Raw genomic sequence first — 23,451 nt, forward strand, 5'->3', positions numbered from 1 at the left:
GCCCAGGAAACCGCAGAGGGCCCGCGGCGAGTGCGGCGTCGGCCAAGCTGCGACAGCCGCCACCTTTTCGGCATCTATAGCGAATCCTCCACCGAGATGACGTGGCCGAGGTAGGCAACCGATATCGTGCCGAACGAGCACTTCGAGCGCTTGAAGTGCAGATGGTGCGCTCGAAGCTCGTTGAAGACGATGGCCACGTGATGTAGGTGCTCCGACCACGATGAGTTGTAGATAAGAATATCATCAAAGAAAATGAGCACAAACCGGCGCAAGTAGGAGCAGAGGACATCGTTCATGAAAGCCTGAAATGTCGTCGGGACATTGGAGAGGCCAAAAGGCATCACCAAAAACTCGAAGTGGCCGTGGTGAGTGTGAAAGGCCGTCTTCTCGACATCATTCGGATGCATCCACACCCGGTGATTTCCCGAACGGAGGTCGAGCTTGGTGAAGAAACACACCCCATGTAGCTCATCCAGGAGCTCATCGACGACCGGAATGGGAAATTTGTCCTTGAGCGACTTGGCGTTAAGAGCATGATAGTCGATGCAGAAGCGCCATGTGTCGTTCGCCTTGCGAACGAGGAGAACCGGCGCCGAAAACGGCGAGGTCGAGATCCGGATGATGCCCAGGGCAAGCATGACCGCACACTGCCGCTCCAGCTCGTCCTTCTGCAGCTGGAGGTAGCGGTATGGACGGACCGCCACGGGAGCTGTGCCAGGGAGCAGGTGAATGCTGTGGTCGTAGACTCGGGCTGGCGGGAGGCCCTAGGGCTCGTCGAAGAGGTCGTTGTTCTGTTGCAAGAGACGCGCCAACAGGGGCTGCTTGGGCTCGGTGGCGGTCGCCGTCAGCTGTGGATGGAGCGCTGCTGAAGAAGGGCCACCCAGGCGCTAGAAGACCATCATCAAAGCATCAAAGTCCTAGAGGATGGGACCCACGGTCCGCAAAAAGTCGACGTCGAGGATGAAGTCAAAGCAGCCCAAGTCAATGCCAACACGTGATGGTGAAGTGCTCGTCGCCGACGATGATGGGAACATGTCGCGCAATCCCCTAACAGTGGAGGCGATCACCGTTAGCCACGGTAACCCTGAGTTGCTCCCCGCCCGTCGGCTGGAGCGCCAAGTGACGCATGGTCGACGCTGGCAGGAAGTTATGGGTGGAGCCCGTATCCAGCTATGTCAGGAGGCGCTCGCCGTTGATCATCACCGGCAGCAGCAGCCTTCTCCGCTCGTATACCCGCTAGGGCATGGAGGAAGACCAAGAGGGCGGTCGCCGGAGCGGGTGCCGGCGCTACCTCCGCGGCGACTAGGGCGGGCAGATCGCCGAGCCCGTCGGCGACGGTGTCCTCAATGTAATCCGCAACCTCCAAGTAAAAGAGTCGCGGACAGACATGGCCCGACACGTGGAGCTCATCGCAGTTGTAGCACAGACCCTGGCGACGGCGCTCGAGCTGCTCGGCAGGGGTGAGCCGACGGAAAGGGCGTGGCGCTGCCAGGGGGTTGGGCGCCGCGGCAGCCTGGGCAGGACGCCCCGGCGCTGGTGGTGTCGGTGGCGGCCGGGCAGCCGGGCGGGCGCCCCAGGATGGTGATGCCTGTTGGATGGTCACCGCGCGGCGCTCGAAGGCACGGGCATAGTACATGGCCGTCTGGAGATCCTGTGGGCCCCGCATCTCCACGTCCACGCGGATATGATCCGGCAGACCGCCAACGAAGAACTCGGCCCGCTAGCGAGCCGTCATGCCGGGCACGTGGCATGCCAGGGCCTGGAAGCGGTCGGTGAAGTCTTGCACCGTAGAGGTGAAGGGTAGGCGCCCGTGCTCCGCCAGCGACTCCCGCGTACCGGCGGCCCGAAGCGCAAGAGGCAAAGCTCGCGGAAGCGCTCCCATGGGGGCATGCCGCCCTCGTCCTGCTCGAGGGCGTAATACCACGTCTGGGCGGCGCCTCGTAGATGATAGGAAGCGAACCAAGTGCGGTCAGACACGAGCGTGCGTTGCCCCCTGAAAAATTGGTCGTGCTGATTGATCTAGTTCAGGGGTCCACGGTGCCGTCGTAGGTGCCAAACTCAAGCTTGGAGAAGCGCGGTGGTGTCTGGCCGTGGACGACGAAGGGGTACACCTCATCGGCGCGGAGCAGCAAGGACGATGCCGCCGAGTAGGTGGGCATGAGGGGGCCACCCTGGAAGAGGGGCCCGTCGACGCCGGCGTAGGATTCGGCGGAGCCCGGACTCTCGCCGAACGGGATGGTCGGGGGCGACGCCGGCAAGGACAACACGTGCGGCTGGCCCGGAGCCATGGTGTAGACCGATGCGGAGGACCGCGCAGCGGAGAAGGCGACGGGGGAAACCGAACCTGGTGGATGGGTAACCCGGCCGCCATCAGCGGAAGGCTCGGCCCCGAGGTTGCCGGTGGCAGCGGCGTCAGCTGCAGCTGCTGCAGCAACGGTAGGTTGGGGGCGACTGAGAGCGCCGGGGGTGGCGGCTACCACGGGAGCTACGGCGGCCCGGTGATGGCGGCGATAGGGGTGGCCGGCTGCGGCCCATAGGGCCCCGCGAGGAAGTGGCGGATGCCCTGGACCGCCTAAGTAAGGTCGCGGGGCGCCGCCGACATCTCCTCTGGGGTGAGGACGGCAGGGGCGGCCGCGGGTGATGTCCCGGTGGCGGAGGAGAGCGGAGCGGTGAGGGACGGCGTACCGGCCGCGGTGGTCAGCGATGACGAAGAGGCGATCGGCAGCGAGAGGGAGGGGGTGGGCGGCGGCGCAGACATGATCGAGCCTGAGACACCTGATACCAGATTGATAGGAACCGGGCCCCTACCAGGACGAGCTCTCAAGTTATAGGGGTGGAAGGAGGGTTGGCGAGGAGGAGGGCGCGGCTGATGGCGCTGGGGCGCCGTGATCGCGCGAGAGAGGGGGGGGGCGCAGGGTGCGGCTAGGGTTAGGGTTCCCAGCTCCTTAAGGAAGCCGAGCAAATATGATTGCTTCTGCTTAACTTCAAAACGAGTCTTTACATGAGTTTATATAATCCTCGTAATACGATAATTGGGCTAAGCCCCTAAACGATAAGATAACTTGGGCCAGGCCCCTAATTGCCTGCGCCATTGGGCCTCCTCCGGCTATACAGTAAGCCGGTCATAACAGTATACCACCAGGTTTTGATACGGAACAGACTACAGGGAAGGTACGTAGACTGAAGAATCCTCGTATGGACTGAAGCAATCGCCGAGGGTTTGGTTCGATAGGTTCAAATGTGTTGTCTATGCTACGGGGAATGGTCAATGTAATGGTGACCAAACGGTGTTCTACATACACTCATCGGAAGATCACCATTCTTGCAGTTTACGTGGATGACATTGTCATCGCTAGAGATGGTGAGGAAATAAAGAGATTGAAGGGGTGCGTAAAGGATTTGGGCAACCTATAATACTTCCATGGCATTGAAGTGGACCGAACAAAGAAGGGAATATCTTTGTGAGAACGGAAATACACCTTCGATCTCTTGAGTGACATGGGCATGATGGGATGTCGTGCAACCCCTATGTCGATTGCACAAAATTATCAAGTGACAGCTCAATCAGGTGAGCTAGTAAATAAGGAAGATTATCATAAACTGGTTGGGAGGTACTATACTTGTGTCATACCAGGCTTGCGTATGCCGTGGAAGTGGTGAGCAGATACATGCATGGACCAAGGAGTGGGCATCGTGATACAGTGCACAGAATCCTGAGATACTTGAAGGGCACTGCGGGTAAAGGGTTGTAGTATGTGAAGAGTGGACTCCTTGATGTGGATGGCTATAGTGACTGATTGGGGCAGTTATCTAGATGATAGAAGATCAACTTCAAGCTACTGTGTGTTTGTGGGAGGAAATTTGGTGTCATGGAGACGCAAGAAACAAACAGTTGTATCTAGATCAACAGCAGAAGCTGGGTATAGAGCTTTATCTCAAGGGTTGAGTGAGATGCTCGGGGTGAAGAACCTACTGAGCGAGTTGAAACTTCTGAGGAAGGGACCCTTGAGAGTGTGGTGTGACAATCAGTCAGCTATAAGCAAAGCAATAACCCAGTTCTACATGATAGGACAAAACATGTGGAAATTGATCGCTTCTTCATTAATGAGAAGATGTTGGAATCATCAACCTTACTCATGTCAGCTCTGGGCATCAGGTTTCAGATTGCTTGACGAAGGGACTGGGAACAAAGGACTCTAACTTGGCATGTGACAAGATGGGGTTGATAGATATTTACCACCCATATTGAGGGGGAGTGTTGAACCGGTATAGGGCTTGGCCCATCTCCATTTCAGCTCATAGGGCCCAGCCCATGACTGACCTAGGAAAGGAGGGGCTGGCCGTTATCTCCTCCCAGGAGCGCCTCCACACAGACGAGAGACTAAGAGCGCCACCCACACATTAGTACATTAGTACATTAGTACATGTACGTCCATCAATTATTTATCCTCATCTCCTTACCAGTACCCCACCCAAGCATGTTGGAGTTCTAGTTTCTAAAATTATAATTTTATTATGTATTTACTCTCCTTCACAAATTCAGGTGTTAAAATGTGGACCCGTTTATTGAAGCACAAAGAAAATAGGGGGATATCTTAGACAACATTAATCTTAATTTTGTCATTAATTATTTTGCATCAAGGAATGCCCGGAGAAGCTTTTTTCTAAAGCACAGAAGTATTATTGTCTATGGAGTTATCCAAATTTGATTCTTATCTCAGATAACCATACTATTCTTTTAGTCTTTTTATCGCAGTATGGTGTTGCTCAACAATCATTATTAGACATCTCAAACTAAGAATGTGTGGCTGGAAATTAATTTTAATATTTTGCAGGTGAAAGTAGACACATACATGTATATATACGTGTTTACACATACTTATATATAGCCTTAAGGGCCCCTATGGTCGACTCCACCCCAGGGCTCTCAGAAACATAGTGCCGGCCCTACCTTCACTTTTTTGTTTCACTGCACTCTTGGGTTCTGTATAGCTATATCCATATTTTCCATATGTGCCAAAACACTTCGGAGAAACTTAATTTACCCCCTAGGTGATAGCAGGCCGTAAATTTGTTGGCGCGTCACGGTTGAGCATATAACATAAGACCGTGAAAAAACGCGGCAATCAAAACTAACTGCCGCAGTATCTCAGGACAAAGGTGCTAACTATGTTCATTATTGATTTGTAAGTTCTAATAACTGCCTATTGCTCATGCAGATTATTAAGTGTCACTTTTTCAAGTATAAACAGTACTGCGACGGAATACCTAAGTAGAATAACACCTATGGCTGAAGAACATACACTTTGGTGGGGTGCTTGTTATAATGCACACATCATAGCGTAAGAAGGCCAAGTTTGAACTCCCAAATAGTGTTAGTAATTAACCACCTTGCACTGATCAGTATAAGTGTATAACATCCTAAACCTAGCTTAACTCATCTCCCAGACCAGGCTACATAAGTCAAAATTGCAAAGAAACTAATTGCAAGTTTGTATCCAACATATGATGAAAACACACCAATAATATCCACAAGGAGATATGAACGAATTGGAAATTTGTATCCAACAATCCATATGTATCTACGCCTCAGCCAGGCTTTGGAATAAGAGCAGCAGGTGGAAATGAAGAACGCTAATGGCCTAACCTGATCTCGAGGACGCGGCTAAGGCAGTCTACAGCGCCAACGAAGTCCCCATCTTTATTGCCTTTGAACCCTTGCCGAACAGCTCCTACGCAGTTTTTTCCTCCTCATAGTCATCGCCCTCCGCCTTATTATCGCACTTTTCCTCCCATTTCCCCTCCAGGTCACCCATCTGCCTGCTTGATTGCAGCAGCGGCTGATCATGGTACCAATCTCGAGCCGCCTCAACATTCTCTAAGGAGGATGCCATGGTTGATGGCAGCGTCATGGCCCTAGCTTGATCTGGCAGAAACAACATTACTTGGACTACGTAATCATTCACAAAATTAAAGAAATCAAAGCAAATATATGCAAGCTTGTACATGTTTGAAGATGAAAATAAAGCTAGCACACACCTGGAGTAGCTAATTTTTTTTAAATAATACAATTTTTTTTAAATTACAGAAATAATACGCAGAAAAAAGAATTTACAAGAATAATACACCGTCGGCCCACTGCAGGCCGACTGAGCCCAGTCGGCCCACAGCAGGCCGATCGGCTATCAGGAGGCCGACTGCAGGCCGGGCAGCCACGCGGCGGCCTGTGGTTGGTCGTGCCACGTCGCAAGGGGGGAGGCAGCGGCCTGTCGGCGTGGTGCGCCCCTGTCGGGCTGCCGCTCGCCGATCGGCCACCTGGTGGCCGACAGGGTGCTGCCGACCTGACGCGCGCTGGCCAGCCCGCCCTTATCCTCTCCTTCTCTCTTTCCTGCATTATTTCTTCTCCCCTGCCCGCCCATATCCTCTCCTTCCTCCATTATTCTTCTCCCGTGGCTCATTCTGCTGTGTTCTTCCTCCTCCTCTCTCTACAGAAAAATGGCACACATTTGTACACCTAAATGAGCTACATTTTCGCGATTTTGGCACCGTGAATGGGTTCAACTCATTTAGGGCAGCCAAAAGAGGTGTCGATCTACTGACGGGGTAGCTCGTGGTGGTCGTGGTGAGCATTTTGGTGGAGGTGGTGGTGGTGAAGTTGGGGCAGTGTTCGTCGTTGGGGCAGTTGGGGTGGTGAGGTGGTGGTGGTGGTGGTGGTGGTGGTGGAGGTGGTGGAGGTGGTGGAGGTGGTGGTGGTGGTGGAGGTCGTTCGTCGTTCGTCGTTCGTCGTTCGTGGTTCTTCGTTCTTCGTTCTTCGTTCGCACGCACGCTTTAAGGGTATATTTCAGCCCTCATTTTATTTTTCGTAGGTGCTCCGAGAGTATACGTAAATATTGTTATTTGCCGCGGTAGTATATGTAAATATTTGTGTGCGATTATTGTTTTTTAGCCCGGTAGTATACGGAAATATTGTTATTTGCCCCGGTAGTATACGTAAATATTATTCATTCGCACGCACGCTTCGTTCGATGTGAAAATAAATTTGTGTGCGATTATTGTTATTTGCCCCGGTAGTATACGTAAATATTTGTAGTTGCTACGGCAAATATTCGTAATATAGTTGTAGGTGTGTGAATTGTATTAGTTGTTAGTGGGATAATAAGTTGTTGCTTAATACTTGACACGTACACAGGTGCGGGATAAGAAGTTGGAAACATGAATAAAAAGTTGGAAAGAAGAGACAAGTTTTTTTTGAAGAGTTGGGGTCGGCATGTGCATAGCATGTCAGTTTGATGAAAATTTAATAAGCAAACAAAAAATAGGAAAAGTAGAACTACATGTTAAAAAACGTTTCAGTCCGTACCCGATGCCAATATGAAGCGGATTACCCGCTAACCTTTATTATGCGTATTTTCTAAAGTTTAACCCATAACAAGCAATGCCACACTGTTTTTTTTTAAACGGCCACGCTGTAGTTTAACAAAAAAACTTCTTTGCAAGGAAGAATTTTACATGATCGTAGAAATAAGACGCATGCCTTTTTCTAAATTATTTTAACATAGATTAAAATAAAAAATACATCAACATGGCCATATAATTCAAATAAACTGAATTATCATATTTGTCGGTTATATTATTATTATTATTTGAGGCCTATTTATTATTAGTAAACATGGGCCTATTTATTATATTACTTACTATGGTCCTGGTAATATATATAGACATGTCTAATACTTGTATTTCTATGTTGAAAAAAAATAGGTGAGTCGAGATGTCCGATGTAATGAAGTTGAGATTTTACTATGGTCCTGGTACTGTCCAAACAAATGAGTTGGGAGCAGATCTGAGTGAATTTACTCACATAGAGGTTGCAATCAGCGCACCACAAACATGGTCTGTTAGTCAGTTGAAAGAATGGATTGCGGCAAGTTTAGGTCTTGATACTGAAACACACACCGTCGGTGTTCATGCATTGTGGACACGGTCAAGTTCAAAAATTTACTTTTATTTGAGGCCAATAGAGGGAGACTCCGATTGGGTGCGGTGGTTACAAGGTTGTGAACGAAGGGGATGCAATCCTGTTGCTTTAGTGCTTCCCGTCGTGAAGGAGGTCACTGCACATGAAGGGGAGGGTGGCTACGAAGGACAGAGCAGTCATGTAGAAGGAGGAAATGCTTATGGTTACGAACAAGGACAGAGCAGTCAGGTAGAAGGAGGAAATGCTTATGGTTATGAACCAGGGCAGAGTAGTCAGGTAGAAGGAGGAAATGCCGATGGTGATTACAATGGCGAGGTGGACGCTGACGAGGTAGATGGGCACATGCAGAACCAGATGGAAGAAGAAGACACCGATGTTGAAAGGGGTCATGCCGATGATTCTGACGAGTCAGATGAAGAAGAAAATACAGAGGAGGTCCCGAATCCTGCATGGTGGAATCATGACTTATCATCTGCAATGACCGTGAATGCTGGACATGATTCAGCCTGGCAATATCACCAGAACAATATTGCGACGGGTGCTATGTATCCGAACAAGCAAGCCCTGAAGGATGCAATAATTAATTGGGCAATGTCCACGCAAAGGGTTTTCAAAGCTGAGGTGTCCAGTCAGAAATTCCTCACAATGGTATGCAAGAATGCAGATTGTCCCGCAAGGGTGCACGGCTTTCTCCCTAAGTATGGCACAAGTTGGGTGATAAGTGACTTAGTTAATCACACTTGTCTTATTCCCTGCATCCCTCAAGATCATGCCAACCTTTCATCCACGCTTATTGCTCGACTGTTTTACGATGAGATAGTGCAAGGCAAAGCTATGGAAGTGAAGGCAGTGCAGACAAAAGTGTTCGCCAGGTTGAAGTACAGAATTTCTTATGGCAAGGCTTGGAGGGCTAAGCATGCAGCGCTTGAGAGGAGATTTGGTTCTTATTTTGATGCATATGACTCTGTTGTCCACCTCCTCCACACCCTGCAGCAGCGGAATCCAGGCACCTATATCGATATCCAAGACATGTTCATGCCAGAGTTCCCAACTGTGAGGGTTTTGCATCGTCTCTTCTTCTCTTTCGGTGTATGCATCGAAGCTTTCAGGCATTGCCGACCGGTGATATGTGTTGACGGTACTTTTCTCACAGGCAAGTACAAGGGTCAGATACTGACAGCCATAGGTCAAGACGGCCAAAATCAAGTCGTCCCACTGGCATTTGCTTTTGTGGAGAGTGAGAACATTGAAAGTTGGACATGGTTCTTCAGGCAGTTGAAAATATCAGTTGTCAAGGAGAAGCCGAATGTGTGCATCCTTCATGACAGGCATGCAGGTATACTCAGTGCGATAAGGACACTGACAAACCCAGGCCCTGAGGAACAAGTTCCATGGCAGGACTTGCAGAGCCGTTGGTGCATGCGCCATCTCGGGGCTAATTTCTTCTCGCAGTTTAGAAATAAGAACCTGATGAATCTGTTCAAAAAACTCTGCAAGCGGAACCAGTTATGGAAATACAATTTGATACGCGACAGACTTAATGTGTGCACGCAGAGACAGGTGAGGGACAGGAAAGCTGCAAGAGATGCATCGGTGAGGGCACATGTTGAAGCAGTAGCTGCACAGTTGGCAACAGGAACAGCGGCCGTGGAGGAGGAGGCTGTTGGGCTATGTGACCTGCCAGGCTTTGACCCACCTGGTACTAGGAGAAGGCTCGGGAGGTCGATTAAAACCTTCGAGCAGTGGATAGAGCATGAGCCTCTGGAGAGGTGGTCTTTGCTACATGACACACATGGAGCAAGGTACGGTGTCATGACAACGAACCTCGCGGAAACATACAACTTTGTCCTCAGAGGAAACCGGGCATTGCCACTTACAGCCATCGTTGAGGGTATTTTCTATGGCACCGTCAAGTATTTCAGAGACAGACGTCAAATAGCAGAGCAGCATATCTTGAACAACCCAAATACACGGTACTGTGAAAGAGTCACAAAGTACATGGACAACAAGATGCAAAAAGCTAGGTCACACACTGTAGTCGCCATCGGTAATCAAGAAAGAAGGTTTGAGGTCCGCTTAGCCAACAAAAAATTCGGATGTGCAAATGAGTTGAGGACGCATGAGGTGAAAATTGGCAATGAAGCCTGGCCAACGTGTGAGTGCACATGCAATAAACCGAAATTGCTTCACCTACCTTGCTCACATGTACTTGCTGCTTGCGGGCAGCTTGGAATGGACGCAATATCGTTTGTGTCTCCATATTTTCTGAAAGAGGCTGTCCTCAATACCTGGACAGGTGAGCTGATGGGTTTTCGATCAATGGGTAATTTCAACAGCGTCAACCCCGCCGATAGGCGTTACATTCCAAACCCAGAGCATATGCGTACAAGTAGAGGCAGACGGCAGTGTCAGCGCATCCGAAATGATATGGATGAATCTGAAGCAGGAGGTCCGACTAGGCAATGCATTCTATGCAATGAATTTGGCCATAGGGACACTAATTGTCCCACTTTCGTCATTGGGCGTGGACGAGGCAACCGGGGAAGAAGAGGAGGTAGAGGTAGTAGAGGAGTAAGGGCGAGAGGAAGAAGCTAAGCTAGCACTAGTTTGTTCTGAATTTATATTAAGTGTGCTGTGGCACTATGTTCTGAAATTTGTATTAAGTGTGGCACTATGTTCTGAATTTTTATTAAGTGTGACAGTATGTTCTGAATTTTTATTAAGTGTGCCACTATGTTATGAATTTTTATTAAGTGTGGCACTTTGTTCTGAATTTTTATTAAGTGTGACACTATGTTCTGAATTTTTATTAAGTGTGGCACTATGTTCTGAATTTTTATTAAGTGTGGCACTATGTTATGAATTTTTATTAAGTGTGGCACTTTGTTCTGAATTTTGTATGTGCAGGAATGTCGGGATTGTGGTTGCTGAATGGGGACATTGATAAGGGTCATCGTGGTGCGATATGGTATGAGCGCAAGCTTGAGCCTCTCGTCACTCGCACTCCTAAGGAAAACTGGAAGATACACTCAGGATGGCTTCAGCGGTACGTGCTTTATTAATTTGCACACTGACATGCATATTAATGGTTGAAATGGGAGACAGTAACTGAAAAGTTCTCTGATGAAGGTTGAAATGGGCCGGCCTTTTACCTTTCACGCGTCTGGTTGAGTCTATCCCGGGTGAGAAACGCGTCGCCATCGATGGGTCTTTGCTGAGCTGCTTAGTGGACCGTTGGAGGCCAGAGACCCACACGTTTCACTTCAGATGGGGAGAGATGGCTCCTACTCTGGAGGATGTGTCACTTTTGCTCGGACTACCATTGGCAGGTCATGCCGTAGGACCGTTGGACGCACCGGCTGGTTGGGAGCGAGCTCTTACAGAATGTTTTCACGGTGTTTTTCCGGATGCTCCCGATCCGGTATGGGAGCATCACGGACCTAAGTATGAGCGGTTGCTAAATTTCCGGGTAATTTCCCCTACCTATTCTCTTCAAGTTATCGCGCATAAAGTTTTACAGAAAATAATTGCGGCTTACTAAAACTTTCTCTTCGCTTAATGCAGATCCAGAACTTCCGGGCGCCGTTGACTGCGGAACAGATCGCTCGGAGCCTCGAGGCCTACTTACTGTGGCTTTTCGGCAAGGTGATGTTCACGGAGAACCATGTCACCACTATTAGCGCCCTCTACATCCCTATGGCACTCGAGATAGCGAGCGCTCAGATGGCGGATCAGATCAGACAGAGGAGTTGGGGTTCGGCGGTGTTAGCGGCTACATACCGAGGTATGTGCAACGGTTGCCAGCTTACATCGAGAAAGCCAGCCCTTCTTGGATGCCCTCTATTCCTACAGCTGTGGTCGTGGGAGAGGTTCTCTATAGGGCGACCAGATGTACGTGTTCATGAGCCTATAGACGCCATGTTTGATGTTGACGGCATCGACATGCCTACTTTCTGTCTGTGTTGGACTCGTTGCAAGGTATGCACCGTGTTGTAGTTTAATGCAACTTTTTCTGCACAAGAGATCGATCGATGCTAGCGGCTACTAACTTTTATTCTCTGCAGAGACGCTTTGCTAGTGATCAGACCAGGAAGGCGTACACAGCATTGAACGAGCAGTTCGATGCGTACACCGGGGTCATCTGGCAGCCCTACACGGAAGCAGCCATACAAGCGAGATACCCTGCTGGTATGTCTGTGCTATGCACAAGGGACCGAGATTACTGGATGACAAAATCGAAGATCATCTTCAATGTCTTCGTCGAGGAGATGGCACAACAGAGGGTTATGAGGCAATTTGGTCTTCTGCAGTTGGAGCTACCTCCCCCTATAGAGAACCCGGTGCCAGCAGACATCCACAGGTATTAACCAGTTTTTCAATGTTGCATTTTCTTTCATAGTACTCCATTCGAAGCTTTAGGTAATTGTTGAACACACACCACAATTTTAGGACGACAAGGAAGGGCATGAACAGGACAACTGCTGACTGGCTAGTTAGAATGGGAGACAGCAAACACAAATCTATGGCACGAGAATCACAATTTCGATCTCGATGAATTCAATCTCTATTTGCGGCGCTACATGACCGGAACACGGTTACGCATTGTTGAGTACTCCCACTCAGAGGAGTTACCGGATCCTACTCCGTCGGATATGTACCCGAGCTATGATACTTCGGGCTCTAGGCAGTACGCGGTAAGATATTTTTTCTTTACGTAATGTTGTCACATACTTTGACGTGCAAGAGACAGACATTATTAATCGTCATGGAAATTTGCAGGCTACCTTGACACGCGAACTGTACGACGACGTGACCACCTTTGGACGATCACTATCATCTGGACCTCTTCTTCATCATCGTCCAGTGGTACAGCCCTTCTTGGAAAGAATTCAGAATAAGATACGGACTGTGTACGAGGCTATCACGTGCACCCGGAGAACCGATGTTGTTCAACACGAGCAGGAGCAGCCGCGTCACTCCATGCAACGACATCAACCACGTCCACGCCTAGCACAGCAGCCGACAACCAGGCCACCCCGTCCTGACCAACCTGGCAGTTCTACGTGGCACCCGCAACACTATGGTCCCACGTCGAGCTTCGTGTTTTCTCGACAGCCACAGCAACACGGTCCCTCGTCGAGCTTCGTGTTTTCTCCACAGCCACAGCAGCACGGTCCCTCGTCTAGTTTCGTGTTTCAGCCAGAGCAGACGTCACACCCAGCAGGTATGTGTCTTCATATTTATTGTTTTCAATATTAATTGACGCGACCTCATTCTTCATGATGAACCGTTCCATCGCGTAGGGGCCTATGGATATCAGGCGTCTATGTCGGCATCACATGATACGTGGGGGGTGATCAACATCCCGAGGACAACATACAGGCTCAGATGTCGCAGCACACCCAGTGGATGAACATATTTTCGACTCCTCCACCAGGCCCCACACCCAGGAGTGACACCGAACCTGCTGGTGGATACCATCTTGACTCGACCTGACTTAGATACCATCTTGACTCGACCTGACTTAAGCTCAATTGTGAAGATGCCATCTTCTGTTTTCAAGAAAAAGACACCAACTCCAGCCGCAAAGCTAATAACATTAATAACACGGGTGACAGGTGAGGGGAGCAGCTTCTCGAGCCCGACGGCATTGTGGTTAATCCATGCCACAGCTCCGTCGGGATGAGTCTCCATTGACCACAGGCACATGCTGGAAAATCTATCCACATAGGCACATCCCAGCCCGCCGTCATCTGTTGTCATGAGGACATAATCATCCCACTTCACGTTCGGCCCGTCGATCATTGACAGTTCCTGGCTGACCAAGTCGCACCGCAGTATTGTAGTCATAGGAGGAGGATCACACATGAAGTAGAGTGCGTTCCCCACAAAGGCTTTGAGCTTACCACTGATGATTCTGAAATAAACGCCAGGGCCCTGACACGAGGTAACGAGGCTCCAGGCACGAGTCTGTGAAGAGAAGACGGATGCGTAGACAGCCCCGTAGAGATCGGTGCGCATGTAGGCCACGAGGAAGGGGCCGCCAGAGCAGCCGAGGTGGTCGCAGCCGTCGGCGGCGCAGAGCACTGCAGCGTCATTGTAGGTATTGGTGGTGTGCGCCATATCTGGAGGGGGAAGCTCCCACTGACGGCGGCCGACGGGGTCCCATACGATGAGGGTGGGGTTTTCTCCCTCCCAGAGAAGATTTACTTTCAGGAGGACGAGGCCGTGGCGGGAGTCGACCACGACCAGCGTACGGCCGTCGGAACGGAACGGGAGGAATGGGGAAGTTGGGGATAAGGGGGAGAACCGGGAGCCGCCGAAGTTGTTGTTGACGAAGAATCCCAGCAAAGGCAGCGTCCGGTGGAACTGGCGGTAGCGGCGAGAGAAGGCGAAGCTTGTGAGGAGGCTGCGCCAGGGCTTGCTGACGAGGGAGGCGCGGAAGAGGCGCCCGGGGTCTTCGGACGGGAAGCGGAGGAGGATCTCCTCCACCATGTCGTCCATCGGAGCGGCGGCCGGCGGCATGCCTATTGTGCAGGGGAGGGTCGACGGGGAAGAGGAACTGACGGTTGCTTTGTCTGACGCAGGGTTTAAAATTCAGAATAACAGAAATGTTTAGGCCCTCAAGTAGAATGGCCGAAATTTCCAATGTTACTCACAAAAATTCATCACAATATGATGAATTTAGGCCAAAATGTGGATCTAATTTGAATTGAATTTTAATCTAGTTCAACATTTAGAAAACGTGACAGGAAGGTCACCCACACGCGTCTGGGCGCACATGCTCCAAAGTCAAAAAGAGCAAATGTTGTAACTGTTTACAAACATACACAACTGATTTTCGAAGTCTTTCTGTGCTTATAAGTTGTCATTAAAACAAGTTTGTGACATGTCTGAACAAACAAGTAGCACTTCAAACTAATTTTACAAGACAATATTGTTTCTCCCAGCACAAAAACATTTTTATGTCCAAAACATCTTACACGTATATAAAGAAGACTAACTATTGCATGTTTAAATATCCATAATTTTTTGAGGCAATTTTATTTCCGTTGGGGTCACCAAAGATTGACGATGAGGATCTTGAACCTAGGTACTACGAGAGCAGATATCGAGTGATAGTGCTGTGTCACTATGCTCAAAAGTCATGCTACTCCCTCTAATCCGAATTAATTGACGCAACCTGTATACAAAAGCAAATAGAGTACTATAATCAAGAAGTTAAAACAATAGAACAATTAGAGAGTTGACTCAAGATGCATCTTCCATGCCATAAACTTCATATTTAAATTTAATCACTTGTCAAGAAATAACCGGAGTTTCAATCTTGCCTATGAATTGTTATTATTTGGTTAGACGTTTTAGTGCCAAAAAATAACTTTAGCATCACTTTGGTCTGAAAATGATTCTAGTATTTATATAAACCTCAAAATTGCCATGTAAAATTGTTGAACTGAGATATCTACCTGATGTTCGCCAGGGGAATTCGATCTAACTCTGATTTCGCTGTGGTGCAGTATGCTTATGACACTGTCATAATGATGCATGCTTGTCCTGTTTAGCTTCATCAATAACAGAATCTGCTCATGCACTTCTCTATTTTCACTGGCCCTCAGAATAAACTTCAGCAAATCCTTCATGATTCCCATTAATTTTCCTGAAGCTAGGTTACAGTTGATACCAGAGATGATTGGTTATGCTATTGGTTCCTTCCCCACCTATCTTGGTTTACCTCTTGGCACCACCAGGCCAAGAATTGAAGATTTTGTTCCATTTTTTAAAAGAACTGCAAATAGACTCTCTGGATGCTCAACCTTAGTATCTTATGGGGAGAAATTGCAGTTGATCAAGTTAGTTTTCTCTAGTTTGCCAACCGTCTTTATGTGCACTTTGAAGCTATCCAAATCTGTGGTGGTTCAGCTAAACAAATACCTCAAGCACTGTTTCTGGAGGAAAAATATGGCATGGAGGACATAGGCACAACTTTACTAGTCTGGGAGAAGGTCTGTATGGGGAAGAAAGAAGGAGTATTGGGTGTGTTGGATATTTAGACTTATAACAAGGCTTTACTTTTAAAACACCTTCACAAAGTCTTCAATCACTTTGATCTACCTGTTGGGGAACGTAGTATTTTCAAAAAAAATCCTACCCACACGCAGGATCATGGTGATGCATAGCAACGAGAGGGGAGAGTGTGTCCACGTACCCTCGTAGACCGAAAGCGGAAGCGTTAGCACAACGCGGTTGATGTAGTCGTACATCTTCACGATCCGACCGATCCAAGTATCAAACGCACGGCACCTCCGAGTTCAGCACACGTTCAACTCGATGACGTCCCGCGAGCTCCGATCCAGCAGAGCTTCGCCGGAGAGTTTCGTCAGCACGACGGCGTGATGATGGTGATGATGATGCTACCGACGCAGGGCTTCGCCTAAGCACCGCTACGATATTATCGAGGTGGATTATGGTTGAGGGGGGCGCCGCACACGGCTAAGAGATCAATGATCAATTGTAGTGTCTCCAAGGGGTGCCCCCCTCCCCGTATATAAAGGAGTGGAGGAGGGGGAGGAGGCCGGCCTCCCTAGGCGCGCCCCATGAGGAGTCCTACTCCCACCGGGAGTAGGACTCCCCCCTTCCAAGTAGGAGTAGGAGAAAGGAAGGAAGGCAGAGAGGAAGAGAAGGAAAAGGGGGGGCGCCGCCCTCCCTCCTTGTCCAATTCGGACTAGAGGGGGAGGGGGGGCGCGGCTGCCCTGGCCGCCCCTCCTCTTCTCCCACTAAGGCCCATGAGGCCCAATTAACTCCCCGGGGGGTTCCGGTAACCCCCCGGTACTCCGGTATATGCCCGAAACCTCCCGGAACCCTTCCGGTGTCCAAACATAGTCGTCCAATATATCGATCTTTACGTCTCGACCATTTCGAGACTCCTCGTCATGTCTGTGATCATATCCGGGACTCCGAACTACCTTTGGTACATCAAAACACTAAAACTCATAATACCGATCGTCACCGAACTTTAAGCGTGCGGACCCTACGGGTTCGAGAACAATGTAGACATGACCGAGACACGTCTCCGGTCAATAACCAATAGCGAAACCTGGATGCTCATATTGGCTCCCACATATTCTACGAAGATCTTTATCGGTCAAACCGCATAACAACATACGTTGTTCCCTTTGTCATCGCTATGTTACTTGCCCGAGGTTCGATCGTTGGTATCTCAATACCTAGTTCAATCTTGTTACCGGCAAGTCTCTTTACTCGTTCCGTAATACATCGTCCCACAACTAACACATTAGTTACAATGCTTGCAAGGCTTATAGTGATGTGTATTACCGAGTGGGCCCAGAGATACCTCTTCGACAATCAGAGTGACAAATCCTAATCTCGAAATACGCCAACTCAACAAGTACCTTCGGAGACACCTGTAGAGCACCTTTATAATCACCCAGTTACGTTGTGACGTTTGATAGCACACAAAGTGTTCCTCCGGTAAACGGGAGTTGCATAATCTCATAGTCATAGGAACATGTATAAGTCATGAAGAAAGCAATAACAACATACTAAACGATCAAGTGCTAAGCTAACGGAATGGGTCAAGTCAATCACATCATTCTCCTAATGATGTGATCCCGTTAATCAAATGACAACTCATGTCTATGGCTAGGAAACATAACCATCTTTGATCAACGAGCTAGTCAAGTAGAGGCATACTAGTGACACTCTGTTTGTCTATGTATTCACACATGTATCATGTTTCCGATTAATACAATTCTAGCATGAATAATAAACATTTATCATGATATAAGGAAATAAATAATAACTTTATTATTGCCTCTAAGGCATATTTCCTTCAGTCTCCCACTTGCACTAGAGTCAATAATCTAGATTACACAGTAATGATTCTAACACCCATGGAGCCTTGGTGCTGACACTACTAGAAAAAGGCTTACTAGTGGCGCACCAGTTTTGCCTACTAATGGCGCACTACTGGTGCGCCACTAGCATCACGCCACTAGTAATTTTTACTAATGGCGCATCACTGGTGCGCCATTAGTATCTGGTACTCTAATGGCGCACCGGGCAGTGCGCCATTAGTATAGGCCCCGGTGCGCCATTAGTATGCCTCCCAGTGGGCATGTGCTTTGCCATACTAATGGCGCACTGCTGGGTGATGCGCCATTAGTATCCTTTGGCATACTAATGGCGCACATCTGGGTGATGCGCCATTAGTATGTATATTAGGGATTTTTTTCTTTTCTGATATTTGCACAGATTACAAAATATATTATTGGACAGAATATAAACAGCACCACACAGCAACAGCAGATTCATCGAATACAATAGAAGATTAGTCTCCGAATACAATTCATCATATTAGTCTCCGAAATCAAAAGACCGAACAAAGATAGAACATTACAAGTCTCGAGACCGCGAGTAGCGAGTTTGTCGAAATTAATACTAATCCTAACAAGTCCTACTAATCATCATCATACAACTTCTACTCGTTATTAATAACAAGTCATACGATCATCATCCTGATAGTCATCGAACCAACCCTACTTAATTGTTCTTAGCACATGATCATCAGTATTAGGCAGGACCTAAAATACCCTATTTAAGGTAAAATAGCATAAAACAATATAGACCCTGACTCTCCATTATGGAGAATGGAGATCATCCTGTCTCCAATTCTTGCGCGGCGCTTCCTTTTGCTTCCAAGAACCTCCTTACGACTGTCCATACATTTTTTCCATTCTCTGATTAGCATGTCTCCACTTCTTCTAGAAATCCGGTATGGACAGTTGAGATTTGTAGGATGACCTGGATATAAGTTCAAAACTTGAAGGCTGCCATTCTGATACATCAAATGAGGCACACAATCCTCTGCGATTCTCTGTTGAAAAACATAGTAATAACTTCATAGTTAGCAATGATGTACTAGTTTTAGAAGTATGCAAAAGATGCACGGATGTCGTAATAGTAAAAAATCTTACCAGGGTATCTCCATGGTAGTTACCGTAGTTCAACACGTGCACTAGTGGCACGTATTGACCATAATGTTGAGGAGTTTGATTGTAGATATTGTAATTCTCAAGATCAGTACAAAATCCGACCAGATGATTTTTCTCCTGATAAGTTAACTCGGAGCCATCGGTGTAGTGGGTTTTGTCTACCATTTTCCGCACATTTTTTGAACAATCAAAATAAGCTGTCAATGGAAATAAGTTGTCAACTATTTTGAAATAAACAATATAGATTAGTTAATAATTAACTATGTTTGAGAAACTCACATAGCAGTAGAACTGGAGGCGTATCAACAAGGACCCAAATGTCCATATTGTCTTGGTCGATGCCAGGATCACCAAGATCCATGGTGACAAGCATACCCTCATCAAAACCATACATCTTGCAAAATGCTTCCCAATTATTGCAACCAAAATGGGTTACGCTCTCAGCATTATACAGATTTACTTCAAAATCCACATCATGATGTGTCCTTAGGTGAATTTTCTTCATTTCAAAATTTTCATGATCTTCAAAATCCATCCTCTCCAAGACATAGCGTCTTGCATGGCATGGGATAAACTATACTCGAATTGTAAAAGATGAAATTACACGTTGGAATAGTTGAAGTCATGCTTAATTATGAAAAAAACACTTGTCGTCGTTGCGTACCGTTTCAACTTCGAAGGTCTCCTCGAGCTTAATGCTGAAGCGCCGATCATCGTCCAGGTGAGGCCTGTCGCACAGACCTCGACCGTCATGGCACCAGTCGCACTCCCCCGAGAGACTTTCGTCGTCCGATGACGACATTTCCTATGTTCATAATTCAAAACTACATCATCTCTGTTGGGTCCAATAAGATAATCCACAGTGTGGTGAAAACACGCCCATCCAAATAGAATATGTGGTATGGGCTTTTTTAGTAGGTCATCCTACCAGATTAGGGTTTATCGATGACGAGCAACTGACATTAGTAATAACTACGAGTAGATATCACACTTCTATATGAATAACACAAGAGGCAGTTGATCCTACTTAATTAAGTACTAAGATACCCCGGCCCATGCATTAGTCGGAAGTGCCCCATATGTCCTATTTTTAGCAAAGTCATGCTAAAATTCACGGAAAATTTCAGCATGACCTTTGCTGAAAATAGGACATATGGAGTACCCGAATTTGCCGGAACGGAAGTTAATCGACATTCCGGCAAACTCAAGGGCCTCTCGGGGTACCTGCAAAATCATCACGACACGATGGTCGCAGACAAAACCCAGCAAACTAGCAATTGATGGATCAACACGTAAAACATGTCCAATAAGAGCATATAATTCAACAACTCCACTGAAAATGAGAGCTGAAAGATGCAGGGAGCACAAACAGCTCAGAAAAAGGATGCAGGGAGCACAAAGAGCTACACTCTGAATCTTTTATCTATTTATACCTGTAAATTAGCACTCCGATGCTGGCCTTGACAAATGATCCCACTATGTTGTTTGCTGGAATCTGCAAAATGATCCCACTATGTTGACAAATGATCCCACTATGTTGTTATACTTGAGAACACTGTAACAAAATCAAAACCACAATAAACAGTGGTCAAATACAGAAGAGGGAACAATTTATTTGTACTGTAAAAAAGGTTAGAGAGAAAAGTTAATGAGGATGAGTCACATAAACCAATTCAGATCACTCCCTCCCCAACACTGGCAATGCTCACTAGATCTTTATAAACCTGGGTACTTGTTTGGGATAAAAATAATAGAAGGGATTTTAGGAAGGAGTTCAAAACATATAACATTGGAGGGTTAGATTCAATTTAACCTCTTGTACCTCCTGTACATGTGTGAATTAAGGAGTAGCAAGCACAGGAACAGCAAAATTCAGAGATGACAGAAAATCAAGGCACAAATTACACAGAACCATGAAGCTAAAATATAACTATTTAAATCAAGGCACTGTTAGAAAAGACAACATAGTTCAGTAAAGTCATGAACATAAATGCTGCAGAATTTAGAGACCACTTAGTACTGTAAATTCAGTTAGCAACAAGACAGAGAAATTGCACTTAGATTTCAAAGAAAAATATGACTACTCCACACTGTAAATCATCAACATTGACACTGTAATAACTGTATACTCCACACTGTAAATAGACAGAACATTTTTTTGCCACAACTTGAATCTGCAGATTATCACGAGGAGTGAAGCAATTTTGATTTACAAACATAGTTACTCCTACTACTTATCTGCGGTTGCCCAGATCATAATTGCATCATGCTTGCTTATCTGAGACTAAACAGAGCAGAAGAAGTACTAGTGCAGGAACGAATGTAAGGTTCAGAAAATCCATCACAGGAGCAAGAAGAAGAACAACAGTTTTACTAGCTTGCATGAACAAGTGGAGCAAATTGCTCAGAGGTGCTGCTGGAGATGCTGTCGGGGCGGCGTGCGCTGGACAAGGAGGAAGGAGGAGAGGTACCTGGGCGGGCGCGGCCGGTCGCCAGAGGGGTCGGGGTCGGGGTTGGGGTCGGGGTCGGCGGCGGCGTCGAAGGGATGGCTCGAGGGCGTCCGAGCTCGTCCGGGTCCTCGTAGTCGAAGAGGAAGACGGCGGCGGTCCTCCTGGGCGCCTCGGTTGGTCGTGGGGAGGCTGGCGGCCACGTGCTTCGCGGGGCGGCGCGGGGGAGCTGCAGTTGTGGAGGGCGCGGGGGCGGCGGCGCGGGGGAGCTGCAGTGGTGGGGGGCACGAGGGCGCGGGGGCGACGGGGGTGGAGTCCGGCGGGGGTCGGGGCGGCGGCGTCGTGGGTCAGGTGAGCGCGCGGGTGGACTGGCGAGGGAGAGGGGAGGAATTAGCTAAGGGGGGAACTTACTAATGGCGCACCCCGAAGCGGTGCGCCATTAGAATGTTTTTTTTACATAGCAATGGCGCACCCACGACGGGTGCGCCATTAGTAAAAAAAATTGATGTAGCAATGGCGCACCAGCCATAGGTGCGCCATAAGTAATTTTTTTTATTTTTTTTGCATCTAATAAATTTTTTAGAAAATGAATATGAATATGAAACAGTAACAATTTTTTACAAAAACAGTAATAATTTGTGACGGTGGAGCGGGCCGGGGAGGGTGCGGGGGGTCGTCAGCGGCGGTGGAGCGGGCCGGGGAGGGTGCGGGGGGTCGTCGGCGGCGGTGGAGCGGGCCGGGGAGGGTGCGGTGGGTCGTCGGCGGCGGTGGAGCAGGGGAGCTAGGGTGCGGTGGGTCGTCGGCGGCGGTAGAGTGGGGGAGGGTGCGGGGGGTCGTCGGCGGCAGTGGAGCGGGCCGGGGAGGGTGCGGTGGGTCGTCGGCGGCGGTGGAGCAGGGGAGCTAGGGTGTGGTGGGTAGTCGGCGGCGGTGGAGCGGGGGAGGGTGCGGGGGGTCGGCGGCGGCGCCCGGTGGAGCGGGGTAGAGGGTGCAGGGGGTGCTCAGCGGCGAGGGGGACCGTATCTGACGAGGTGGGATAGCGATCGAGATGGAGGGGGATCGAGATCAAGTGTCCATGAAATATACACTAATGGCGCACGGGGGAGCAGTGCGCCATTACTAGCTTAAACTAGTAATGGCGCACTGCCCCTGGTGCGCCATTAGTAGTTTTGCAAAACAGTAAAAAATAAAAAAATTATTGTAGTGGCGCACTATGCTGCCGGTGCGCCATTAATATGTCTGGCAAAAAAAATTGTTACTAATGGCTCACCGTTTGTCTGGTGCGCATTAGTGTCTTTCACACGCCATTGCTATATAGCAATGGCGCACCACATGTCCGGTGCGCCATTAGTGGCCATTCCATCTATAGCCCTTTTCCTAGTAGTGTGATCATGTTTTGCTCGTGGAAGAGGCTTAGTCAACGGGTCTGCAACATTCAGATCCGTATGTATCTTGCAAATCTCTATGTCTCCCACCTGGACTTGATCCCGGATGGAGTTGAAGCGTCTCTTGATGTGCTTGGTTCTCTTGTGAAATCTGGATTCCTTTCCAAGGCAATTGCACCAGTATTGTCACAAAAGATTTTCATTGGACCCGATGCACTAGGTATTACACCTAGATCGGATATGAATTCCTTCATCCAGAGTCCTTCATTCGCTGCTTCCGAAGCAGCAATGTACTCCGCTTCACACGTAGATCCCGCCACGACGCTTTGTTTAGAACTGCTCCAACTGACAGCTCCACCGTTCAATATAAATACGTATCCGGTTTGCGATTTAGAATCGTCCGGATCAGTGTCAAAGCTTGCATCAACGTAACCATTTACGATGAGCTCTTTGTCACCTCCATAAACGAGAAACATATCCTTAGTCCTTTTCAGGTATTTCAGGATGTTCTTGACCGCTGTCCAGTGATCCACTCCTGGATTACTTTGGTACCTCCCTGCTAAACTAATAGCAAGGCACACATCAGGTATGGTACACAACATTGCATACATGATAGAGCCTATGGCTGAAGCATA

At 48.3% G+C, this 23,451-nt stretch overlaps 1 protein-coding gene across 1 annotated transcript; it reads left to right on the forward strand.

Annotated features, from left to right (window-relative positions):
• Positions 1 to 6,777: 6,777 nt before the first annotated feature.
• On the forward strand, positions 6,778 to 11,346 carry LOC141041741 (uncharacterized). Its single transcript, XM_073508914.1, has 2 exons — positions 6,778 to 11,021; positions 11,105 to 11,346. Exon 1 carries the CDS (start codon positions 7,769 to 7,771, stop codon positions 10,568 to 10,570), a length of 2,802 nt encoding a protein of 933 aa, XP_073365015.1. The 5' UTR covers positions 6,778 to 7,768; the 3' UTR covers positions 10,571 to 11,021; positions 11,105 to 11,346.
• Positions 11,347 to 23,451: the final 12,105 nt, after the last annotated feature.

The sequence above is a fragment of the Aegilops tauschii genome, chromosome 1 (assembly GCF_002575655.3).
Source record: "Aegilops tauschii subsp. strangulata cultivar AL8/78 chromosome 1, Aet v6.0, whole genome shotgun sequence".
Lineage (NCBI taxonomy): Eukaryota > Viridiplantae > Streptophyta > Magnoliopsida > Poales > Poaceae > Aegilops > Aegilops tauschii.

Excerpts from the sequence above, each read along its gene's own strand:
- LOC141041741 (XM_073508914.1), top strand. The coding sequence starts at position 7,769 with ATGTCCGATGTAATGAAGTTGAGATTTTACTATGGTCCTGGTACTGTC.